At 40.9% G+C, this 19,409-nt stretch overlaps 1 protein-coding gene across 4 annotated transcripts in view; it reads left to right on the forward strand.

Moving 5' to 3' along the window:
- The window catches only part of LOC114145586 (zinc finger protein Eos-like), a 32,578-nt gene extending 15,442 nt beyond the window's left edge, over nt 1-17,136 (forward strand). Inside the window, exons 3-10 of one of the 4 annotated variants that reach the window (XM_028019222.1) lie at nt 2,878-2,998; nt 3,723-3,825; nt 4,139-4,243; nt 8,320-8,703; nt 11,590-11,757; nt 12,206-12,322; nt 13,076-13,189; nt 16,101-17,136. In XM_028019222.1, the coding sequence (XP_027875023.1) occupies nt 3,774-3,825; nt 4,139-4,243; nt 8,320-8,703; nt 11,590-11,757; nt 12,206-12,322; nt 13,076-13,189; nt 16,101-16,729 (1,569 nt within the window). In that variant the 5' untranslated portion in view covers nt 2,878-2,998; nt 3,723-3,773 and the 3' untranslated portion in view covers nt 16,730-17,136. Of the gene's footprint in view, nt 1-2,877; nt 2,999-3,722; nt 3,826-4,135; nt 4,244-8,319; nt 8,704-11,589; nt 11,758-12,205; nt 12,323-13,075; nt 13,190-16,100 lie in introns of all 4 variants that reach the window. The other 3 variants (XM_028019220.1, XM_028019223.1, XM_028019221.1) reach the window with 3 other exon arrangements.
- The last annotated feature ends 2,273 nt before the right edge of the window (nt 17,137-19,409 follow it).

Raw genomic sequence — 19,409 nt, forward strand, 5'->3', positions numbered from 1 at the left:
GAAGTTTTTACCTGATGAAGAATGACACCAATCCTTTTATTAATGCATGCACAACACTGTGATAGAAAATTTACCACCCTGTATCACTCTGAACAAACTATTACACAAAACGGGGTGATAAGTAGAATGTTTCTCCAACATCTCAAAGTACTCAATTTAATGTTTCTATCACAGATGTGGAAATAAACTTTGTCAGAGCCACTGATTCAACCCTAAATAATCACAGTCTGGCATTTTGACTTGTTTCTGAGAACAGTCTGGATTGCTTTTTTATACACTGGAGAAAATCAAAAAATATTTATAAAACTGATGCTTCTAAGCACATAACCTGTCAATGATGGTATGCAGTTTTGAAGGAAAATACACTCCGACTCCTTTATAGAGAGAGCTTTTGTGAATCCTGCAAGTTATTATAACAATCACCTCAGGCTTCTCTTGTCAGATATAGTTATTTGCTTGCATGCTAACCAACAATTCATCCTATCTCAGCTTTCTTGTAATGTGTTGCAGGCCTGAAATAATGAGTGTTTTCCCAAATTAGATTAAACTGGTGAGACAAAACAGAATTATATTAGACAAAAAAGCAAATCTAGGAATAAAATTTGTATTTATTTACTTCATTCTATGATTTTAAGATATTATGCTTTGATACAGGTTGCTTTAATAAGGTTTTTGTGATCATGTGAAGCAGATGTTTGTGACGAGAACAAAGTATTGGGGGGGGTATCTTTTGCATTTTATGGCTACATTTTTTTTGCTGAGAGTTGAAAAATTACAAGAACAGGAGGGTGAGGGGATAGAGACAATAAAATGCGACATAAGACCAGATGTGAGGGGTGCATAGCGGGTTAGGGTCGGCACGTTAAAGTTCAAAACGCCAAATGGGAATTTATCGGACACATCCTTGGCATGTGCTTTGATGGGGGAGTTGTTTTAAAACCGAACTCAAGGATCCTTGTAAAAGATTGTATATATATAATTTGGTAGCACAAGCACACTGGCAATTAATGATTGGTGGCGAATCAGCAATTTGGTTAGCTATTACAAATGTGCCATTACACATAAAACAGAATAAAAGGTTTTGCCTTAAAGGGCAAAGATATAATGGAGCAAGGGGTGGGCAATCCTGGTCCTCAAGGGCCGGTGTCCTGCAACTCTTAGATGTCTCCCTGATCCAACACGCCAACCAATAGTTGAATCACCACCTAAGTGCAGTCAAGTTCTCCAGAGTCCTGCTAATGACCTCATTATTTGACTCAAGTGTGTTGAAGTAGTGATACATCTAAAAGTTGCAGGAGACCGGCCCTCGAGGCCTGGAGTTGCCCACCCCTGGACTAGAAGGTAATAAAAAAGTTCTCCCAGATCACAAAGAGGATTATTTTGGCTTCAGTTCCACTGTAGTTAGAGCTAAATGTAGATCACTATAAAGTTTCTTTGTTTCTTTGTGCCTTATTTTTTCTTGTTGCAGCATAGCAGAACATACTTTTTTACACCCCACATGTGGGATATAAAAAGGGTAAATTGAACACTGGAGTGGGAGAGATAAAAAAAAGATAAATTGCAGGTTTCATTCCAGGTACTCAATAAGTGCTGGCGCCATTATCAGAACACTGTTAAAGATGCTAAAAGGGAAGATCTATCCAACATTATTGTGTCCTATCAGAATAGCCCACGCCTGCTGTTTAAATTGATTAACTCGGTTCTAAATGTCCCACAACCTGTCTGCCTAGAAGCGTGTTCTGAAACATGTAATGACTTTATCATAGAAAAGCTAGTTGCTGCAAGGACCCTCATTTCAGCATCTGCTTGTGATCCTTCTTGTTTGATCCACTATCCATCTGTGTTTGATACATTTGAAGCAGTGAATCTGACCTTTTTTTTAAAGGATAGAGTTGAACATATAGCCTTCGGGTTCTCCTTGTGATCCTGCTCCCCTTCACTTCTTTAAGGAGGCTTCACCCAGCATAGAGCAGATCATCCTCGCTACTATAAACAGCAGTTTGCTGTCAGGCATTGTCCCTGCACCTTTTACGATGTGGTGCAGCCTCTATTTTAGAAACCTGGCTGTGGCCAAATTGTTTTAGCAAATTTTAGGCATATCTCCAAGCTGCCTTTCATTTCAAAATTTTTATAGTCATCCAATGTCAGCCCTTTTAAGATGAACACAATATTATGGAGGTTTTTCAGTCAGGTTTCAACACAGTAAACTACCTACTCCTCTATTTAGACCAGAATAAGTTGGTTAACACAACTTTTTATTTTGATTTTTAAGTATGTATTGTAGACTTATTAAAAATGTGCCACAAGAGCCTGAGTATGACTAGGCGATATGGCTGGAAAAACATACAACGTGATAAACATTTAATATCAGTCAATATCAATAAATACCGTTTAGTTTTTGCTTTAACTATCTGGAATAAATAGGCTTGGAGTACTTATTTTCTCACTGTATAACTACAGTATCAACAGGCATGACATTCCACATAGTTAGCTTGCCTTGTTCTTCGTGAGCAACAGTGGAAATACTGTAGGAATAGTTCAGGCCTTTTTTTTTTTCACCAATATGAAGTAGAAGTAAATTGCTGTGAATAGCAGTTCTCCAGTTTGGCCACAAGATGGAGTTATAGCTCCTTAAATTGAAACAAGTCAGTGACAGTGAGGACTGAGAGAAATTATATCAAAAGCCTAATCCACTCTTTGTTCCTTTTTATTGGGATGTGGTGTGGCGGATTCTTCACATCCAGGTCCAGTGGAAACAGCTGATAGGTTGAGTTTCACCTCGACTGCTCTGGGCCGTCTGAGCTGCTCGCGCCGTTCTACTGGATGTGAAGTCTTTGTTGCTCCACCTTGTTCACAATGAGTTCCTGTTCCTTTAAGGGATTGCTCCAGCATTCACCGTAGTCACGCTGCGCAGGATCCATATTCAGAGAAAGTCCAGCGGTGGAGTGGGGAAATACCAGAGCAGCTTTCCTCTCCTCTGGTGCTGAGCAGCTGGAAGGTAAGATAGCTTCAGCAATATCCAAACCTTAGAGACTATAAGGTAATGAGATGAATTGTTCTAAAATAGTGGGTCCTAGCAGTAACTGCAACATGTGGACACACACTTCTCAATTTTATTTTGAGCTTGTGAGAACTATGAGAAGAAGACTGTAACTTTTTGTATTTATTTTTGTTTTTCTTTACTATTATGATTCATAGAAGCTTTCAAACTTGAATTAACTTTCTTAACTCCTCTGTGACCTGTGGAGGTGTCTCTGTAGCATCTTTAATTAGAAATACGCAGTAGGATGGATGTTCGTTTTCGAACTATGGCCACAAGTGTAGGAGGTTTTGGCTGCTGGAGTGGAAAGCTCTTTTACATTCGCTCCTGTGTACATACCCAGCAGGAAATACGTGTGCAGAGAGAATATCTTGTCTTTCTCATACGGCTAAATGTAGAGACAGGGTCGAGCAATCAACCGTGGGCTTTCACCCACTTTTATTTTTGTAAGCTTCTTTTTTATGCTGTCCAACCAACAGGAACAGTCAAAGACAAGTGTTGCTTCTATTTCTTCACAGGCTTCATTGAAATAGTCAGAATATCTTTTAATAGGGTTGTGAAATGTTATATTAATCCTATATTAAACGGCAGGATGAATGTAGGGAGCACATTTGCCCTTTTACATTGTCACTGCTCTGTGAACTCCTTCTCACAAACCTGGTTCTAAAATTGCCCATCGCAGGAACCCAACTGGACCTGTTAAGTAAGACCTTCAAACTACCAGCATCTCACCATGAGCACAGACAAGCATCCTGAAGTTACATCCCCAGAGGAGGACAAGATGGGTGAGTATCTCATTCCTGTTTTTGAATTTGAAAACATATGTGATCAGTCTGAGCTCGTTCCTCCGCAGAAACCGCCATCTGACCTGAAGCACTCTTTCGAAAAGATCAAGACGTATTTGTGGAATTTGTGCAAGTTGCAAACATGAGAAATGAGTTTGTGTCTCTACAAAGCATGCGAGAAAGATTTTCTGTGTTAATTGCTGAAAGGGAATATTTGAATATTCATTTCTTGGTGTAAAAAGACTCTTCGTGGTTTTATTTTTAATTGACAAGAAACTGATTACGAGAATTGATTTGTGCCTTTGTTCAGAAGCTTGCAGTGAGGCTGCAGAGGTGAACACGCAGGAGGAAGAAGAGCAGACGGAAGACGCCTCTGTCACTGTGAATGGAATGCACTCGGATCCTGTCATGGATGCACGTATGTGCATACACTCACACATATGCACAAGCTATTCTCAACAAATGAATTTGCAGTTTATCTTACATTTTCAGCAACGTGCTTAAGAAAAAGTACAACTGCAAATACCAGAGAGCTAATGAAAATACAGTAATTTTTTTCTTTGTGGAAATTAAGCATTTGTTGGTATAAATAGTAGTTTGTTTACCTTTATTTATTTAATTAGGAGACTGAAAATCTCTTTTCCAAAATTATCATGGTTAAGATAGGCTGCAAGGCTGTTCTATCCCATAGAGACATTGCTATACATAATTTTTTTTTAAAGTTTAATTATTATTTGATAGTGAATTGACAGGAAAGTGGGTAATGAGAGAAAGGGGAAGACATGCTGCAAAGGTCACCAGGCCGGGAATCGAACCCGCCTGGTTCGATTCCAGGCAGGTTCGAACCCACCTGGAAAGGGAATATTTGAATATTCATTTCTTGGTGTAAAAAGACTCTTCATGGTTTTATTTTTAATTGACGAGAAACTGATTACGAGAATTGATTTGTGCCTTTGTTCAGAAGCTTGCACAAAAATTCTGTGCAAACTTCTGTGTGGCCCCGTGTGGGCCTGTGTGGCCCACAGTTTCTGTACTGTGGGCCACACAGGCCCCCACACGTGGGCCGTACTCAACCCCTGCGCCACCACAGCACCCCCTGCTATAGATAATTTTAAATGCCAAAGAAGCAAAACCTGAGAATTTTAAGACATGTAGGCATGGATAGTTAAACGGATCTCATTTCTAATATTTACCATCAGACATATCGTCCTTTCGCAGCTGCAAGTAGAATGAGATTATTACAGAACTACAGATTTTGGGGAAAAATATTGAAATCGATCAGTAAATGGACAAGTGGAGGAACTGCTACTTATGAGATAAGTGATAGATACCTTATTTGTTTAGATATAGTAAATTAAGGTAAGAAAATAAGGAAGTCTGAAAGACAAACTGTAATCAAGTCCTACTCTCCATTTTCTGTCAGTATCCACAATTTAGTTTTAAGATTTCATTAATTCCCATGAAATATAGAACGAAACTTCAATTCCATTCATTTTCATTAATCAATTTTTAGTGGAATGTTAATTAATTAGAAATGTTGAATTTGACAGAGGGTCCCAGACTCTCTGTCTATTAACAGCAAGTTGCCAATCGTAACAGTTTGTTCCAACTCCAAAAGTTTTTTAACTTCAGTCCTCAGTGTTGAGAAGAGAACATTGTGTGCAGGCGGCGCTCCCTTCTTATTTCTGGTTGGCTGCCATCTAGCCGACCGGGTGGACTTCCTAAAGCCCCGCTCTGCGTTCTGTTGCATGGCCCTGCGGTTCACTGCTGTCAGAGACCCTGGACTCTATATTGGGTGTCACAGATCTCTGTTCTTGCAAAGTTTCCATAGCACCTCTGAGCGCTCTCCACAATACAAGGCGCTGCTCTTTAGCTCATCATCAGCCACCGCCAAGACCACAGTGTGGTTTCTGGATGGAACTGAGTAGCTCTCAGGGTTGCTTCACGCTTAGCAAGAGGCTAGGTGAGAGGTCCTGCAAGATGAGCCTCAGGACTCTGCATGTCAGCAGCTGCGGTGCTGATAACTGTGCATTCAGCAATCGGATTCCTCTAAACTGTCATGGTGAAACATGACAGTTTCACCATGTTTTCACCAAAAAAATATATGTTTCCATTGCAGTTTTGTGAAATAAACCAATTTTAATTTGGCCAAAATACCACATCATTCTAGCACCAAAAAAGATTTTTTTTTTTTTTTTAAATTGGCATGTTTCGAAAATGTAAATTTATTTTGGAAATGTCAAATTGTGTAATCATATCAGAGTTTCCCCTAGTGTATTATAACCAGGTTCACCAGGTTTTATTTACCCCTAATAAACATGCTTATTTATAATATATTAGGATAAAACAGCTGAAGTACAGAAAAATATGCCTGTCAAAAGTATTCCTTAAATACTTAAAGGTTTTCCACATTTTGTCAGAGGCAGATGTAGTAAGAGCATTCCTTCAATATATTCTACTCAAGTAAACGTAAAATGTAATCATGCAACAAATTACTCAAGAGTAAAACGCTTTTGAAAAGGCTGCTCAATTACTGATTAACTAACTGGTTCGTTTGATGTCATCAGGCAGACAAAAATAAATCTGTGTGGCAAATTCTAGTGTTTTAAAGTCTAAAATGAAAAAGAAAATGTTTAAGAAAATAACAAATTCAGACAGAAGAAACTGTCTTCCAAATCCAATTTATTGAATATCGAACTTCTAAAACTAACGCTGAAGCTTTATAACTGTGTTGGAACAATGTAAATAACTTCTAGTGAGCATTTTCAAGCCTATTTTTCATTAAGTGAAGTTTTTTGCAGTGGGTAGAGTAGCCAGAGGACTTACTATAGTAAAAGTATTGATACTTTAGATTCTAAAGTAGTATTGTTCTAAAGTTTAGAACAATACTACTCAAGTAAAAAGTAAAACTATATCTAAAGTTGTTTTTTTTTTTCACAAAAGCTACTCAAATTTAACCGAGTAAACGTAAGTAGTTCTCTGCATTTTGTAATTTTACAAACACAGACCTCATTGTATTTCCTTGGGTTGTCTTTTTGTTCAATCATTTTTATTCGGATACTACTAAATTTAATCTTGTGTCACAATGTGCCTTCATAGCTGTCCACCGAACTGACCAGCTGAGTAAGGAGAGCACAAAACGATCTAGAGCCGTATGGTAACTCTGGAGGAGCTGCAGCGATCAACAGCTCAAGTGAAGATTTTGGCCTTCACTTGAGCTGAAGATCGCAAAACGATCTTGTAGGCAAGATCGTTTTGCCTACATGCAAAACGATCTTGATCTAAATGGTGGAAAAGTACACATCAGTACTACACATCACATATGAATCATGGTTTTCGCAGCATCATGCATTGATGATGGTTTTGTGAAGCATTTTCAGAAAGACCTGTCAGAGTTGATGGGAAGATGGGAGGGAGCTAAATAAACGGCAGTCGTAAAAAACCTGTTAGAGGCTGCAGAAAACCTGAGACTGAGTTTCACCTCTCAGCAGGGCAATGGCAATAAGCGTAAAGCGAGAGCTACAGTAGAGTGGACTAGGTCAAAGCTTATTTGTGTGTTGGAATGGCCCAGTCAAAGTCTAGTACTAAATCATACTTAGGACCAGAGGCAAAACTCGAAATATCTTGCTTGGAGATGCTTTAGATTACACCTGACTTAGCTTGAGCTATTTTCCAAAGAATAAGTAATAAAATCAGTCACCAGATGTGCAGCGCCACTAGAGCATACCCCACAAGACATGAAACTTTGAGGTGGTTCTACGTGCTGTCGACTGAGGAGGGCTGAATTCAAAATGCAAGCAGCACTTTTCAGATTTTTGGGTTGCAGAAAAACATGCATTTCCTTCCACTTCACAGTCATGAACTACTTCGTGCAAAACTATTACAAAACATCCCAATAACATTACATGCATTGACGTTTTTAGTTCTGACGTGAGAAAATGTGAAAAAGTGGAGGGAACTCTTTTGTAGGACACTGTATGTTGACATCTTGTGGCTATAAACAGGGTCCATAAATAAAAAAAAGCAGGTCATATTATTACTGGGGAGTGTGTGTGACAGTGCTGATGAACACACTGACTCCTTCAAAGCAAAGGGAACTGGTTTTGTCTGTCTGAGGCGCCTGCTGTGCTTTTCTCCTGTCCTGGTTCTACTTTCTGTGTATTCATAGGAAACGCTTTCCTCTTATCTCAGGCCCACATCTACTGAATCTCTTTGAGACACTAAATGTCGGCCCAAATTAAGCTCCCCACACTTTGGAGATGTGCCTGTGCTAATATCGAACTTTAAATATAAAAGTAGAAGTGAAGACGTGACTGTTTCGCATTCTGACTCGCAGTAGTGTCTCCTCTAGCTTTTTTAGCTCCTTATTTGGAAGTGGGAAATGTTTTACATGTTTGTTGTTCTCATATGGTTCAGTTTAAGTCTCTGCATGTGCGATTAGAAAGGTCTCTAAATGTTTGCCTTGCTTCTTTATTACTTCCATGTTTTGTCTAGGTGTGATAAAAACCGAAGCTGAGGAGACGGACGATACTGAGCATGCAGTGATTGTGCCCAAAGAGGAAGTGGAAGGAGACAGCGAGGACGGGATGGAGGAAGGTGTTGACGAGGACAGGACAGAGGAGGACAACGACGAGCAGAGAGACGAGGATGGCATGAACGAGCCGCAGGACCTGTCACTGGTGGACTACTCGCGCTACGAAGTGGCGTCCCTGCCAGACGGCCAAACGACAGGTGCGTTGGATGAGGCTGCAGACGGGGGCTACGCGCCCGGATCCACCGCGGCCCGCATTCCGACACAGGGGAAACTCAGCTGCGACATCTGCGGTCTCTCCTGCATCAGCATTAATGTGCTGCTAGTGCACAAGCGCAGCCACACTGGTAAGCACCAAAAACAAACGAGCAAAGAAAATCGTATAAAAGCACTTGACCTGAAACAGACAAACAGCTGCACGATCATCTGATACCAACGGACTTATCTCTTATTGATGGGGTCAGTGCTTTTGTTCTTGCTGCATTTGGCACGTCATTGCCACCTAATCGGCAGGCGGGATCTGGTTGTGAAATATCTTCCATTGTAGTTCACTGACGAGCACAGAACAGCTAACTGTTTGATTTGATGGCAATGACAGATAAGTGTTCAGATGAGCATGCAAAGATGCAAGATGAAAAATGGTCAAAATTTTGGACTTGAAGCCAAACTTGACATCTTTTCCTCACTGAGACGCACGTTTGACGGGAGTGAGTTACGAACGCCATAAAAACACCCTTCAGGTCAGCCAGCATCCCACGGTTGCAGTGGTATAGCACCTATTTGCTGACGTTTAACACTTTTTAAGACCTCCACTACTAGTTGTTGTTTGTTTCTTGTTTCCTTTTATAGGTTTTGTAAACTGAACCAGACTTCAGGAAAGTCTCACGAGGACAGTATTTGGAATTTAAGATGTTTGAAAATAGTTTTTTTTTAGGATATTTTTGCAAACCCTGAATTTTATGGATTTCAAATATAAGTTCATATCAATTCCAGATAAGCAGGAAATGAACTGGAAAATTGCCTCGTATTGGATACAACAGGTCCCCAGTGGGTTCCACATAAATTTCCCCTGTAACTCTGATGCACTGTAACTCTGATGCAGGTAAACCCTGGCTATAAAGTGGGACCATATGGGCCCCAAATGAGTCGCCATTTGAACCGAATTTAACACTAATCTGAGACCCCACAAAGGTGTACTTATGGCTATAGTTTTACTGATATTTACTTTCCCATACCAGAAGCCCATTGTGACCCCAGGGCTAAGTAATGATAGGAATGGGTAATTATTGTTTTGTTTTTAATTATATGGGGAGAAGGGGGGGAAAGATGTGATGAGAATAAACTCTGACGTTTGGAGCCACAAAAACTGACTTTGATGTTGGAGAGCATCATTTGAAATTCCAGCTAACTGCAGATTTTCTGTGCTGTTTAACAGTAACGACCTCAACGATGGCGTAAGTGATGAGCAATATTTGTTTATGGGGCTCTAAATATGTTCAATAGTGCTACTAAAAAGACCAAAAACACTTGTGTCCTTTATTTGCAGTATTCATACAGGAAATTGGCAGCGAGAGAAAGGGAAACACATGCAGCTGAAGTCAGTAATGGAGCCTCATACGGCTAGGTTGAGGAATAATTGCCTCTGGATACGGGGCACCTGCTCTACTGTTTTGCAACACACCATCCGGAAACATTTATTTTTAGGGTGGTAAACATTTATTTACTTTTGTGAAGCAGCCTCTTAACATTATTAACAACTTAATAAGCAGCAGGTATTAAAGATTCTATGTTTTGTTTTAAAAAGAAAAAAAATCCAGTGAGAGCATTTTAGATTTTCAAATGGAGCCGGAGCAATAACACGTCCAGATTCCAAAATAGTGGAACAGCTTTGAGTTTCTTCGTCTGTGAAATATGCACATAATAAGACCTGACTACTGCAGTAGAGTTTTCATTGTAAACAAACCTCGTAGCAATTTCTGGTACACCACAAAACCTGAAAATTCAGTGTGGAATTTTGAAATAGAAAATGTGTGGGAACCTTCATCATCAACTTTTGTCACTATTACCCATCACTACTACAGAACCAAACCTCCAAACGCCTCAACTGGGTTACCGGTACAGTTGAGTCCAAATGATTCATACTTCTAGTAGATTTACATTTTTTTCATTCAACCAAAAGGTTTCTGTCTGATTGTAAATGACAGACATTTCACACCAAAAAATAAAAAGACAAGTTAAAAAGGACATCCTTTTCTCTGTTTCATTTACATTTTTACAAAAAATTCCTGTGATTAAAATTATATACACCTTTCTCAATTGTCGGTGGAAAAACTTTTATTGGCATTAAACCTTTTTTAAAATGGCTGAGCAGGTTTTTGCATGCGTCTATTGGTTTTTTGACTATTTATTTTTTGGTAATAAGCCTATTTGATTAGAGGTTTTTAATCAAATGGCCTGCTTGCCATTACCCTAATCTTTAGCTAGGTTCACAGATCATCAGATTCAAGTCACGACTCTGGCTTGGTCGCTGCAAAGCATCAATCGTGCCTCCAGTCTGAAGAAACATGCTGTTCAACATGCTGCCCAACTGCTGCTTTGTTTTTGGGGCATTTCAGTGAATGCATTGGAGTATCACGTATGATACTGCTGCATGCTGCATTGTAGCATTTTGGATCCTTTTTTTTCTGTACTGATGAAGACACTTCTAGAAATGATGGGGAACTTTCTGAAAATGACAAATGTAAAGATAATGTTGAGAAACCTTGTAGATGATGCATACCTTTCAATCAGTACATTCCAGTTGAGACGCTACCAGAAGGCCGAACTGGCTTAGTCCCCGTCAGCTGGACGCATGGGGGAACATGAGAAGCGTTACACCGCTGTTAGCCAAAGCTGTTTTCACCATCTTGTGCACAACTCGCTTGGTGGTCTGAGTCGTGAGAAAGTCTTCTCTCGACAATCAGTGACTGTTGCTTTGTTCCCCTTTCAAAAGATGGTGAATGATTCTGTGTTTTGCAATTCACTGTAATAATGGGAAACTACATAGTAATTGCAAAAAAAAAAACACAAAACAGAAATGCATTTTTTTTATATATATATATCAATGCTGTGACCAACAAGCCAATAGAAGCAGCAAATATGCAAGAAGTTTCTTCTGCAATTAATGAGTTAAACCATGTGGGTTTCTTTTTTTTCTTCCCTCCTCTGAATGTTATTTTTTTTTTGTTTCTCAGGTGAAAGGCCATTCCACTGCACTCAGTGTGGGGCCTCCTTCACCCAGAAGGGAAACCTGCTTCGCCACATCAAACTGCACTCCGGAGAGAAGCCTTTCAAATGCCCGATGTGCAGCTACGCCTGCCGACGACGCGACGCTCTCAGCGGGCACCTGCGCACCCATTCTGGTAGCAGCCAGCCACATGCATGCGTTCTTAATCACTCAGCACACACACACAGCGTCAACGCGCTCATATATCGTATGCACCTGCGAACAATGCCATGTCAGTTATTCCTTTGAGTCTAGGTTTTCTCTCCCTTTTGAATCTCGGCTTGTGAGGGTTTGCGGGAGGGCTCTTGGCTTTTCCAGTAACAGCCCCGCCATGCAATCTTGCAAACAACACACATCGCATTATGATATCTTTTACTCAATCACCTCTGGAAACTTACTCATTTTCTTTCAGGTCACGTGTTTTTTTTTGTTTTTTTTACCTGCCGTCCGTTTCAAAACATAAAAGCAAAAAGAAACACCTCATCAGTTTTGAGCGAAACTGCACACTTTGTGAAATCATATGTGCTGTGCCAGTTTTCATGCCGTTGATGTTTTGGGTGATTAACTGAAACTCTTGCTCGCAGTAGAGAAGCCCTTCAAGTGCAACCACTGCAGTCGCAGCTACAAGCAGCGGAGCTCCCTCGACGAGCACAGAGAGAGGTGCCATGTGTACATTCAGAGCAAAGGTCCCGCCGAGAGAGGTGAGCAGCCGTCACACTCTCTGAAAACATCTCCGAAACTTCACACATGCAGCTGCTGCATCCATCAAGTCCACAAAAACACGTTGTTGCTTTTTTTTTTTTTTTTTCGTGAGCGTACACAGCAGGCGTGCAGTTAAAAAGCCAGCAGATCCTGTTTTTATGGCCTCATTAAATTAATGAACTTATAGCTGGTGCCCCATGATTACAGACTAAATAGGTTATGGCTGCTGTGGTGTGATGGCTCAGTGCAGCGGAGACCGCTTCTAATCTCTGTATCAGCAAAGGGGAAGCCAAATAGGGCAAACGTTTGAGCCCAGGCCGGCCCAGCGCAGGCACGCTCGCGTAAGACGTCAGCCCCCGCTGCCGACTGTGCCTTATTGTACCAGCAGGACAGTTGCATGATTGCAACACAGAAGGAGGCGCACTGTTTCTGTGGTCACCGAATGTCGTAAGTTTTGCTTGATAGTGCTGTAGTGGTGAGGAAGTACATCCTCATCCTGTGGTCTCTCCTCCTTCACTGATGAGGTAAAAAAAACCAAAAAAAAAACCAGGAAGTGAGGTCAGAGGAGCGTCTAATGTCAAATTAATATGTTGTTCCTCCTTGTTGGTTTATTTATGTATTTGCGCTTCATTTTATGAAGAGCAGTGGCTCGGCAACAGGTCTTCATTTCCTTGACATTGCTGTCGACTTTCTTTCTATTTTCTTACTCTTTTTTTTTTTTTTTTTTTTTTTTTTGTCTTTTTGTGGTCAAGCAGAGGACAGCCACACAGCCAGGTCTCAGATGGGCTCAGAGCGCGCGCTGCTTCTCGACAGGCTCGCCAGCAACGTTGCCAAACGGAAAAGTTCAATGCCACAGAAGTTCACTGGTAAGAGCAAGCACAGTGGCATACCTCAAACTGCAAAAAGGGCGTACTTTTGTAAAGCAACCTTATTTAACATGCTATGTTCTTACGTTTGTGTTTTAAATGAAATTACACCTATTTTCAAACTAGCTTTTGCTGCAATTGCTGCTGTTGTTTTGACATGTTAACAGTGCCTTGCAAAAGTCTTGATACCCCCTGAACTTTTCTGCTTTTTGTAACATTAAAACTACACACTTCAGTGTATTTATTTGGAGTTTGATGCGACAGACCAACAAAAATTAGAACATGATTGTATTTTGCTTTGATCTCAATCACTCCGTTGTAGCCCTTGGTTCATTTCCATAACACTTTTCCCAGAATTGCCTTGTATTTAACTCCATGCATCTTCCTATCATCACTGTCCCTTCTTGCGAAACAAAAGCATTCCCACGGTATGATGCTGCCACCAACATCTTCTGTATGTAGGTCAAAAATGTAGTTTGGGGTTATCCTCTTTTCCTACCTGAGTAAGAGTAACTGGTGCCTCTTGGCCGCTTCTCTAAAAAAAATCTTCTCCTTGCCCAGCCTGTCAACTTTAAGTGACACCCCTGTCTTAGCAGAAAATAATTGAGCTGTACTCATTTTAATATACGTTTCATATAGTGAATTGATCACTTTATGATGTTGGAAACTTGGCATGTTATGTCTTAATGTGTCCCGGTTCCAACCTTATCCCAGAGCTCTGTGCTGTGTTCCCTGGTCTTGGTCAGGCTGTTCCTTCATTAATGCCAAAACCGTGTTTCCCCTTGGGAATGATGTGTTCAGAATAATGAGGCCAAAAGGTTCTCTTCTAATGGCACATATTTATTGTGTCGTCCGTAAAATAACATGACTTTAAACTTCTCCACAGCCTGATGAGGCTGTTTATTCACTAATGTTCTCTAATAAACCTTTGAGGTTTTCGCAGAACAGCTGGAGTCATACTGAGATTAAATTACACACAGGTGGAGTTTATGTACTGATGAGGTGCAGGAAATGGTCGGACTGGATTCTATTTAGGGGTAGCAGATGAAAGGGGGAGAGGGCATATCACAACTTTTTAGGTTATTTTCATTATAGAAGGGATGTTTGAAAATTGTGCATCGTTTTCATTTGAATCGACATTTATAAGCTAATTTTTTTTGGTCTGTCACATACGATCCTGGTGAAATCAACTGAAGTGTGTGTATGTAACGTGTTAATGAGTTCAAAGTGGACGTAACCTTTTGCAAGGCACTTCATGTGTTAAGTTGCATCTATTTTCCCCAACAGCTCTTTCTGTAAATGCTGCTGCCTTTTTCTCAAGTTCACAACAGTTTGCTTGTAGCAATGCTTTAAAGATCTTTAAATAAAGAAGTCTATTGTAAATTATTTCTGTCTGCCTGAGCTTCTTGTTTGTCTGTGTATCTTTGCTGGCCTCTGTCTCGTGCCAGATGAGAACTGGGGCCAGAACACCTGGCTCACACCACAGAGTGCTTCCCACTGCTCTAGATTTTCTGCCCAGAGCGGTGTCAGTGTATATGTGACCGTCCATGGTTAATTGAACAAATTTATGTAAAAAAAAAAAAACAGAAATATGATTCTGAAAGTTCTCAGTAGTATTACTCATTTTCTTTGCTTTGAATTGAACTCGGGTAATCCGCTGGAGTGATGAATGATCAGAAGCTATCAGTTTCGGTAAACGGCTGAGTTGGCGCTGCCATTTCCCAAACTTTATGAGCGTACGCACAATTTTTCAAGTCTCCTCTCACCTCTCTGGTTAAGCTCAACATTGGGGTTGTAGTTTCGCAATCACGCCTCAAGCTTCCCGCGAGCACACACACACATGCACATTAACTAACACATACAACACTCCTACGTCTATCAGCTTGGCAAATGAAGTGAGATCTTTCAATATGACAACCACAGGGGAAAAGAGAAGTAAGAGAGTCTGCAACCACAGAGAAAGATAGAACAAGCGGGAGGCGAGAAACGTGAGCAGGTGTTTCTCTGTCGATACTTCTGTAGCAGCTGCAACAAAGACCTTCGTCTGCGCCGTCTGCTTCCTCTCAGCCCTCTGTCCTCTCCTGGCTCAGGATGTTTTCTTGCTTTTAAGCTTCTTTTGTCCCATGAAGTGCCTGCAATCCAGGTTAGCCAAATGGGGTGCACATTTTTTGCTCTGTGCGTGCTGCACACCAAAGCGAGGACCCCTGTGAGCCCCATCTGGATCTGTCTAAGCTCTTGCCCATCTGTAAGCAATAAGCGCTCTGACTGCAGTTTTCTGCTGCTTGTCCATGTGCAGTGCCTTGCAAAAGTATTCTTAGCCCTTTGTCACTTTGAAACCACAAACTTCACTGTATTTTATTGGGAGTTTATGTGACAGACGAGCTATAGCGGGATGAATACAAATGTTCACTGCAGTAGAGATTTTAAACACCCTGACTTGTTTTCCTCCCACTTCACAAGATTACTTTACTTTGCGTTGGTCAGTCACACAGCAAAAACACAAAATCTTACTTTTTGTCTGATTTCTAGTGCAAATATCTTTGTGCACTTGAAATAAGACAAAACTAACTAATACGTAACTTTTCAGCAAGATATACATTGTCTTAAGTTAATGATTCCTTAATATTGATGAAAAAAACACTCGTTATAAGTGAAATAATCTCTGTGGAACAAGTCACTTTTCCCATATTATAAGTTAAACTGCATTGATATTAATTCTAAGATATAATGCAAATAAGGTATTTGCACTAAAATCTGTAGAAAAACTCCAAAAAAATACATTGATCTTTGTGGCTGTAACGTGACAAAATGTAACCCTACTTTAACAAGGTACTGTAATGCTCTTCAGTGAAGTATGTGAAACCAGCCCATGTTGAATCTTCAGTGCTCTCTTGTCGTGTCACTGGTGTAGGCGACAACGGGGTCTGCCTGGACCTGAGCTTTAACAGGGAGCTGCTCCACCGATCTGACATAAAGGAACCTCCACCAGGCTCACCAGGGCCAGAGGGCCAGCTGCAGACAGTCCTTGCAGGCCCAGATGGCGACCCACCTCCCACCCACAGACCGTACCCCATCCCGTTAAACCGCACCGATATCAACCCAATCAGCCTCACCAATGGCCACAAGATGCCTCTTCTGGGCCTCCCTCATGGAGCACAGCCGCCCCTCGGCATGGACTCCTTCCACAACGACGCTTCCCAGATGACCCAGCCCGTCATGTACAGCTTGGGTCACCTGCTGGGGGGGATCAATCACCAGAACGGCGTCCCACACCCACACAGCCAGCCCATTCCACTGACGCCCCTCGAGGCCCTGCGGGTCATGCGGGCGGACGGAGAGTCCGGGGCACCGCCCGGAGCGGTGTACCCCTGCGGCCACTGCAGGGTGCTCTTCCTGGACTACGTCATGTACACCATCCACATGGGATGCCACGGCTTCCGCGATCCGCTCGAATGCAACGTTTGTGGCCACCGCAGCCGGGACCGTTACGAGTTCTCCTCCCACATAGCCCGCGGCGAGCACCGCCTAGAACTCAAGTAGACTGCATTCATGCACACAAACAGTCACCACCATGGAGACAGACAACGATTTAGTCATATAAGTAGCTGGTAGTATTAGAAATGAAAGCATAAAGTAGCGGCTCTGTCTGTCCTTGGCGTTTGTTAAAGTGTGTGTGAGTATAGATGTCGTGGGAGTGTGGCGGCTGTTCTTAGTCATCCATCTGAAAAGATGGCCTGTAAAGAGTTATCGCAGGAGTATTTCTACTCCTCAGCATGCATATATTTGTAAGTAACGGGGTTGTCTGTTTGCATAAAGCCACGTGTTTCACTCACACAAAGCAGCAGAAAGTACTGTTTTTATGCTGTACCTACTGTTTAATTTGTCTGTATAAAGATGTAAAAAAAATAAAAGAGCAGTTCACACACAAGCTGCAGAGTGTTTAGAGATGTTCGAGTTTGCCAATTCTGACTGCAAAAAAAACAAAAACAAAAAAAAACCCATCCTATTATCTCGAAGGTCACATGTCTCTTTTTTTTAAGGCTGTGGTTTTCAGAGATCTGCAGTTCACGGCTTCAAAGGACACCACTCTGCACCATGTGCTGGTTTCTCACTCCAGAATAATATACTCATTTAGCTTTCCCACGAGGTAGAAAAGCCTCTGTTTTACTGCTCGTAGTGCAGAATAGAATCCTTTCAGCAAAATAAGGGAAACTATTCCAGTACCTTCAATGTAAATGAGTTCCTGGTTCATCAGATGAGAAACTAGTTCTATTTCACATCAGAGGTCTCTTCAGGTCATCATGATCTCAGGACGACGTGCTAAGGAGTCTCTGTCTAAATGAATAGTAGCTAACTTGTTATTCAGTTAGGAAAGGATGAGAGAAAGCACACAAATTAATTTCAGTCAGCAGTTTCTCTTTCCTCCTCATTCTCACCTGACCCACAGAATGGATAGTAACAGTAATCCCCGCAGCATGATGCTGCCACCAATCATGCCAGTAAAACTCCAGATATGGGAATTTATCTGTGTGCAGGGCAAAAAAAATGTTTTAAAAAATGAGGGTTTTGTGGGAATTTTCAACATGACACACTTTTAAAAACTTCCGCTGACGACCAAAATGTGCAGTGGGGAAGTTTTGGTGAACACACACACACAAAAAAATTGACAAGCCACAGAACTACTTCATCATGGCCGTGCGTCGGACTGCGCGTGCGTGTGGATGCACTTCGCCCACATGGCAGTGCAGGAACTCGTTCACGCCTTGCTGGCTTTAAGACCAGAAGAGGGTGTTAGCCTCTTCCAGCTGCTGCCTCACTATCTGTCCTCTCTATCAGAGCCAGTTCCCCTTTCTCTGTTTGGGTTTGAAGAGAAGTGACACTTGTGAGGCCAAACTGTCTTCACAGCTTCAATTCTACATGTCGAGTTAAAAAGCCAAGTCATTCATTACAACAGCACAGCTTTGCTGCTTCTCTTTTCCCAAGTACAAGACGATGAATTCAAGGCATTCGTCTTCTGGGTAATGGTTTATTATACTGAGTAAATAAACTGACTAAAGCAGATGTAACGCCCGTTCATGGAAGTGTGAGTGGCATTTTTAATGAAGTAACGTGTTATTGAGTATTGAAGGGATCTGCTTCTGCCAAAAAGTCCCATTCCCAACATAAAACCCAGGGTTAAGAAGTTGGAGTCAATACATCATCAGAAGATGTTGGGTTTTTGGTGACATCTACTGACTGACACCTGGGACTCACACAAGATACTCAGAAGAGTTGTTTACAAAGCAAAATATGAAACAAATAATCTGTGATGTAGCGCTGGCTGGCTGAAACAGGTGAGAAGACAAGTAGTTTAGGCCCATTACCCTTTGCTGCCGATAGTAGAAGGAAGGTTGGTGAAAGAGTAGTGCGAGAAACCTCACGTGCAAATTAAAGCAGACGGACAATGAAGTGAAAAAAGCGCCTAATATTTATACTGAGTTCCATCAAACCCAACCTGACCATGTTCTAGTTTCAAGTTGGGAATCCCTTGGTCAGTTTTTGCGCTCAGTAATCAGACAAACCACTAGCACTACAAGCAATTAGCAGAGTACATGCCTGCATATCATGCATTAAAAAAATAAAGGAAAATGCTGATAATTTTTAAATATATTTTTTGCATGTGGAAGATTTTGTGAGATTCAAACTACATTAAGCGCAACTTTACTATGATTCAAGTACACCGAATTTTGAGATCAACGTCAATGAGAATCTTGTTTTTCCTTTTTTTTTTTTTTTGCTTATTTTGCTTATTTGTCCAACTTGGATTTATTTTATTTTTTTCTTACTCCAAGAATCCAATTCAAATAAATAAGGGCTTCTACACTTTTTTTTTGTGACAACCAATAAAAACATCTCAACTTTTGCTGGTGTAGAGCAAAAGTTGAATACAAGTTTTTTTGTGTAATGAGTTGTATACAAACAACTCATTATTTTCTTGTGGAATGCAATACCTTTCCAAATAATTAAAAGGAGATTATTATAAAGAAGAATGCAATTATTTAAGGATTATTTAAGGATGCTTGTGTCTATTGTTTCCCCATGGAAGCCCTCAAGGGCCAAAAGAACAAAAGGTATTCACTGGTTACTTATGTGTGTCATTTTAGTTATAGATGATGTAATAAAGATAAATATATGTCAATAAAAATATTTTGTTTACAAAAGGCATTTATAATTTTTTAAT

The sequence above is a fragment of the Xiphophorus couchianus genome, chromosome 5 (assembly GCF_001444195.1).
Source record: "Xiphophorus couchianus chromosome 5, X_couchianus-1.0, whole genome shotgun sequence".
Taxonomy (NCBI): Eukaryota; Metazoa; Chordata; class Actinopteri; order Cyprinodontiformes; family Poeciliidae; genus Xiphophorus; species Xiphophorus couchianus.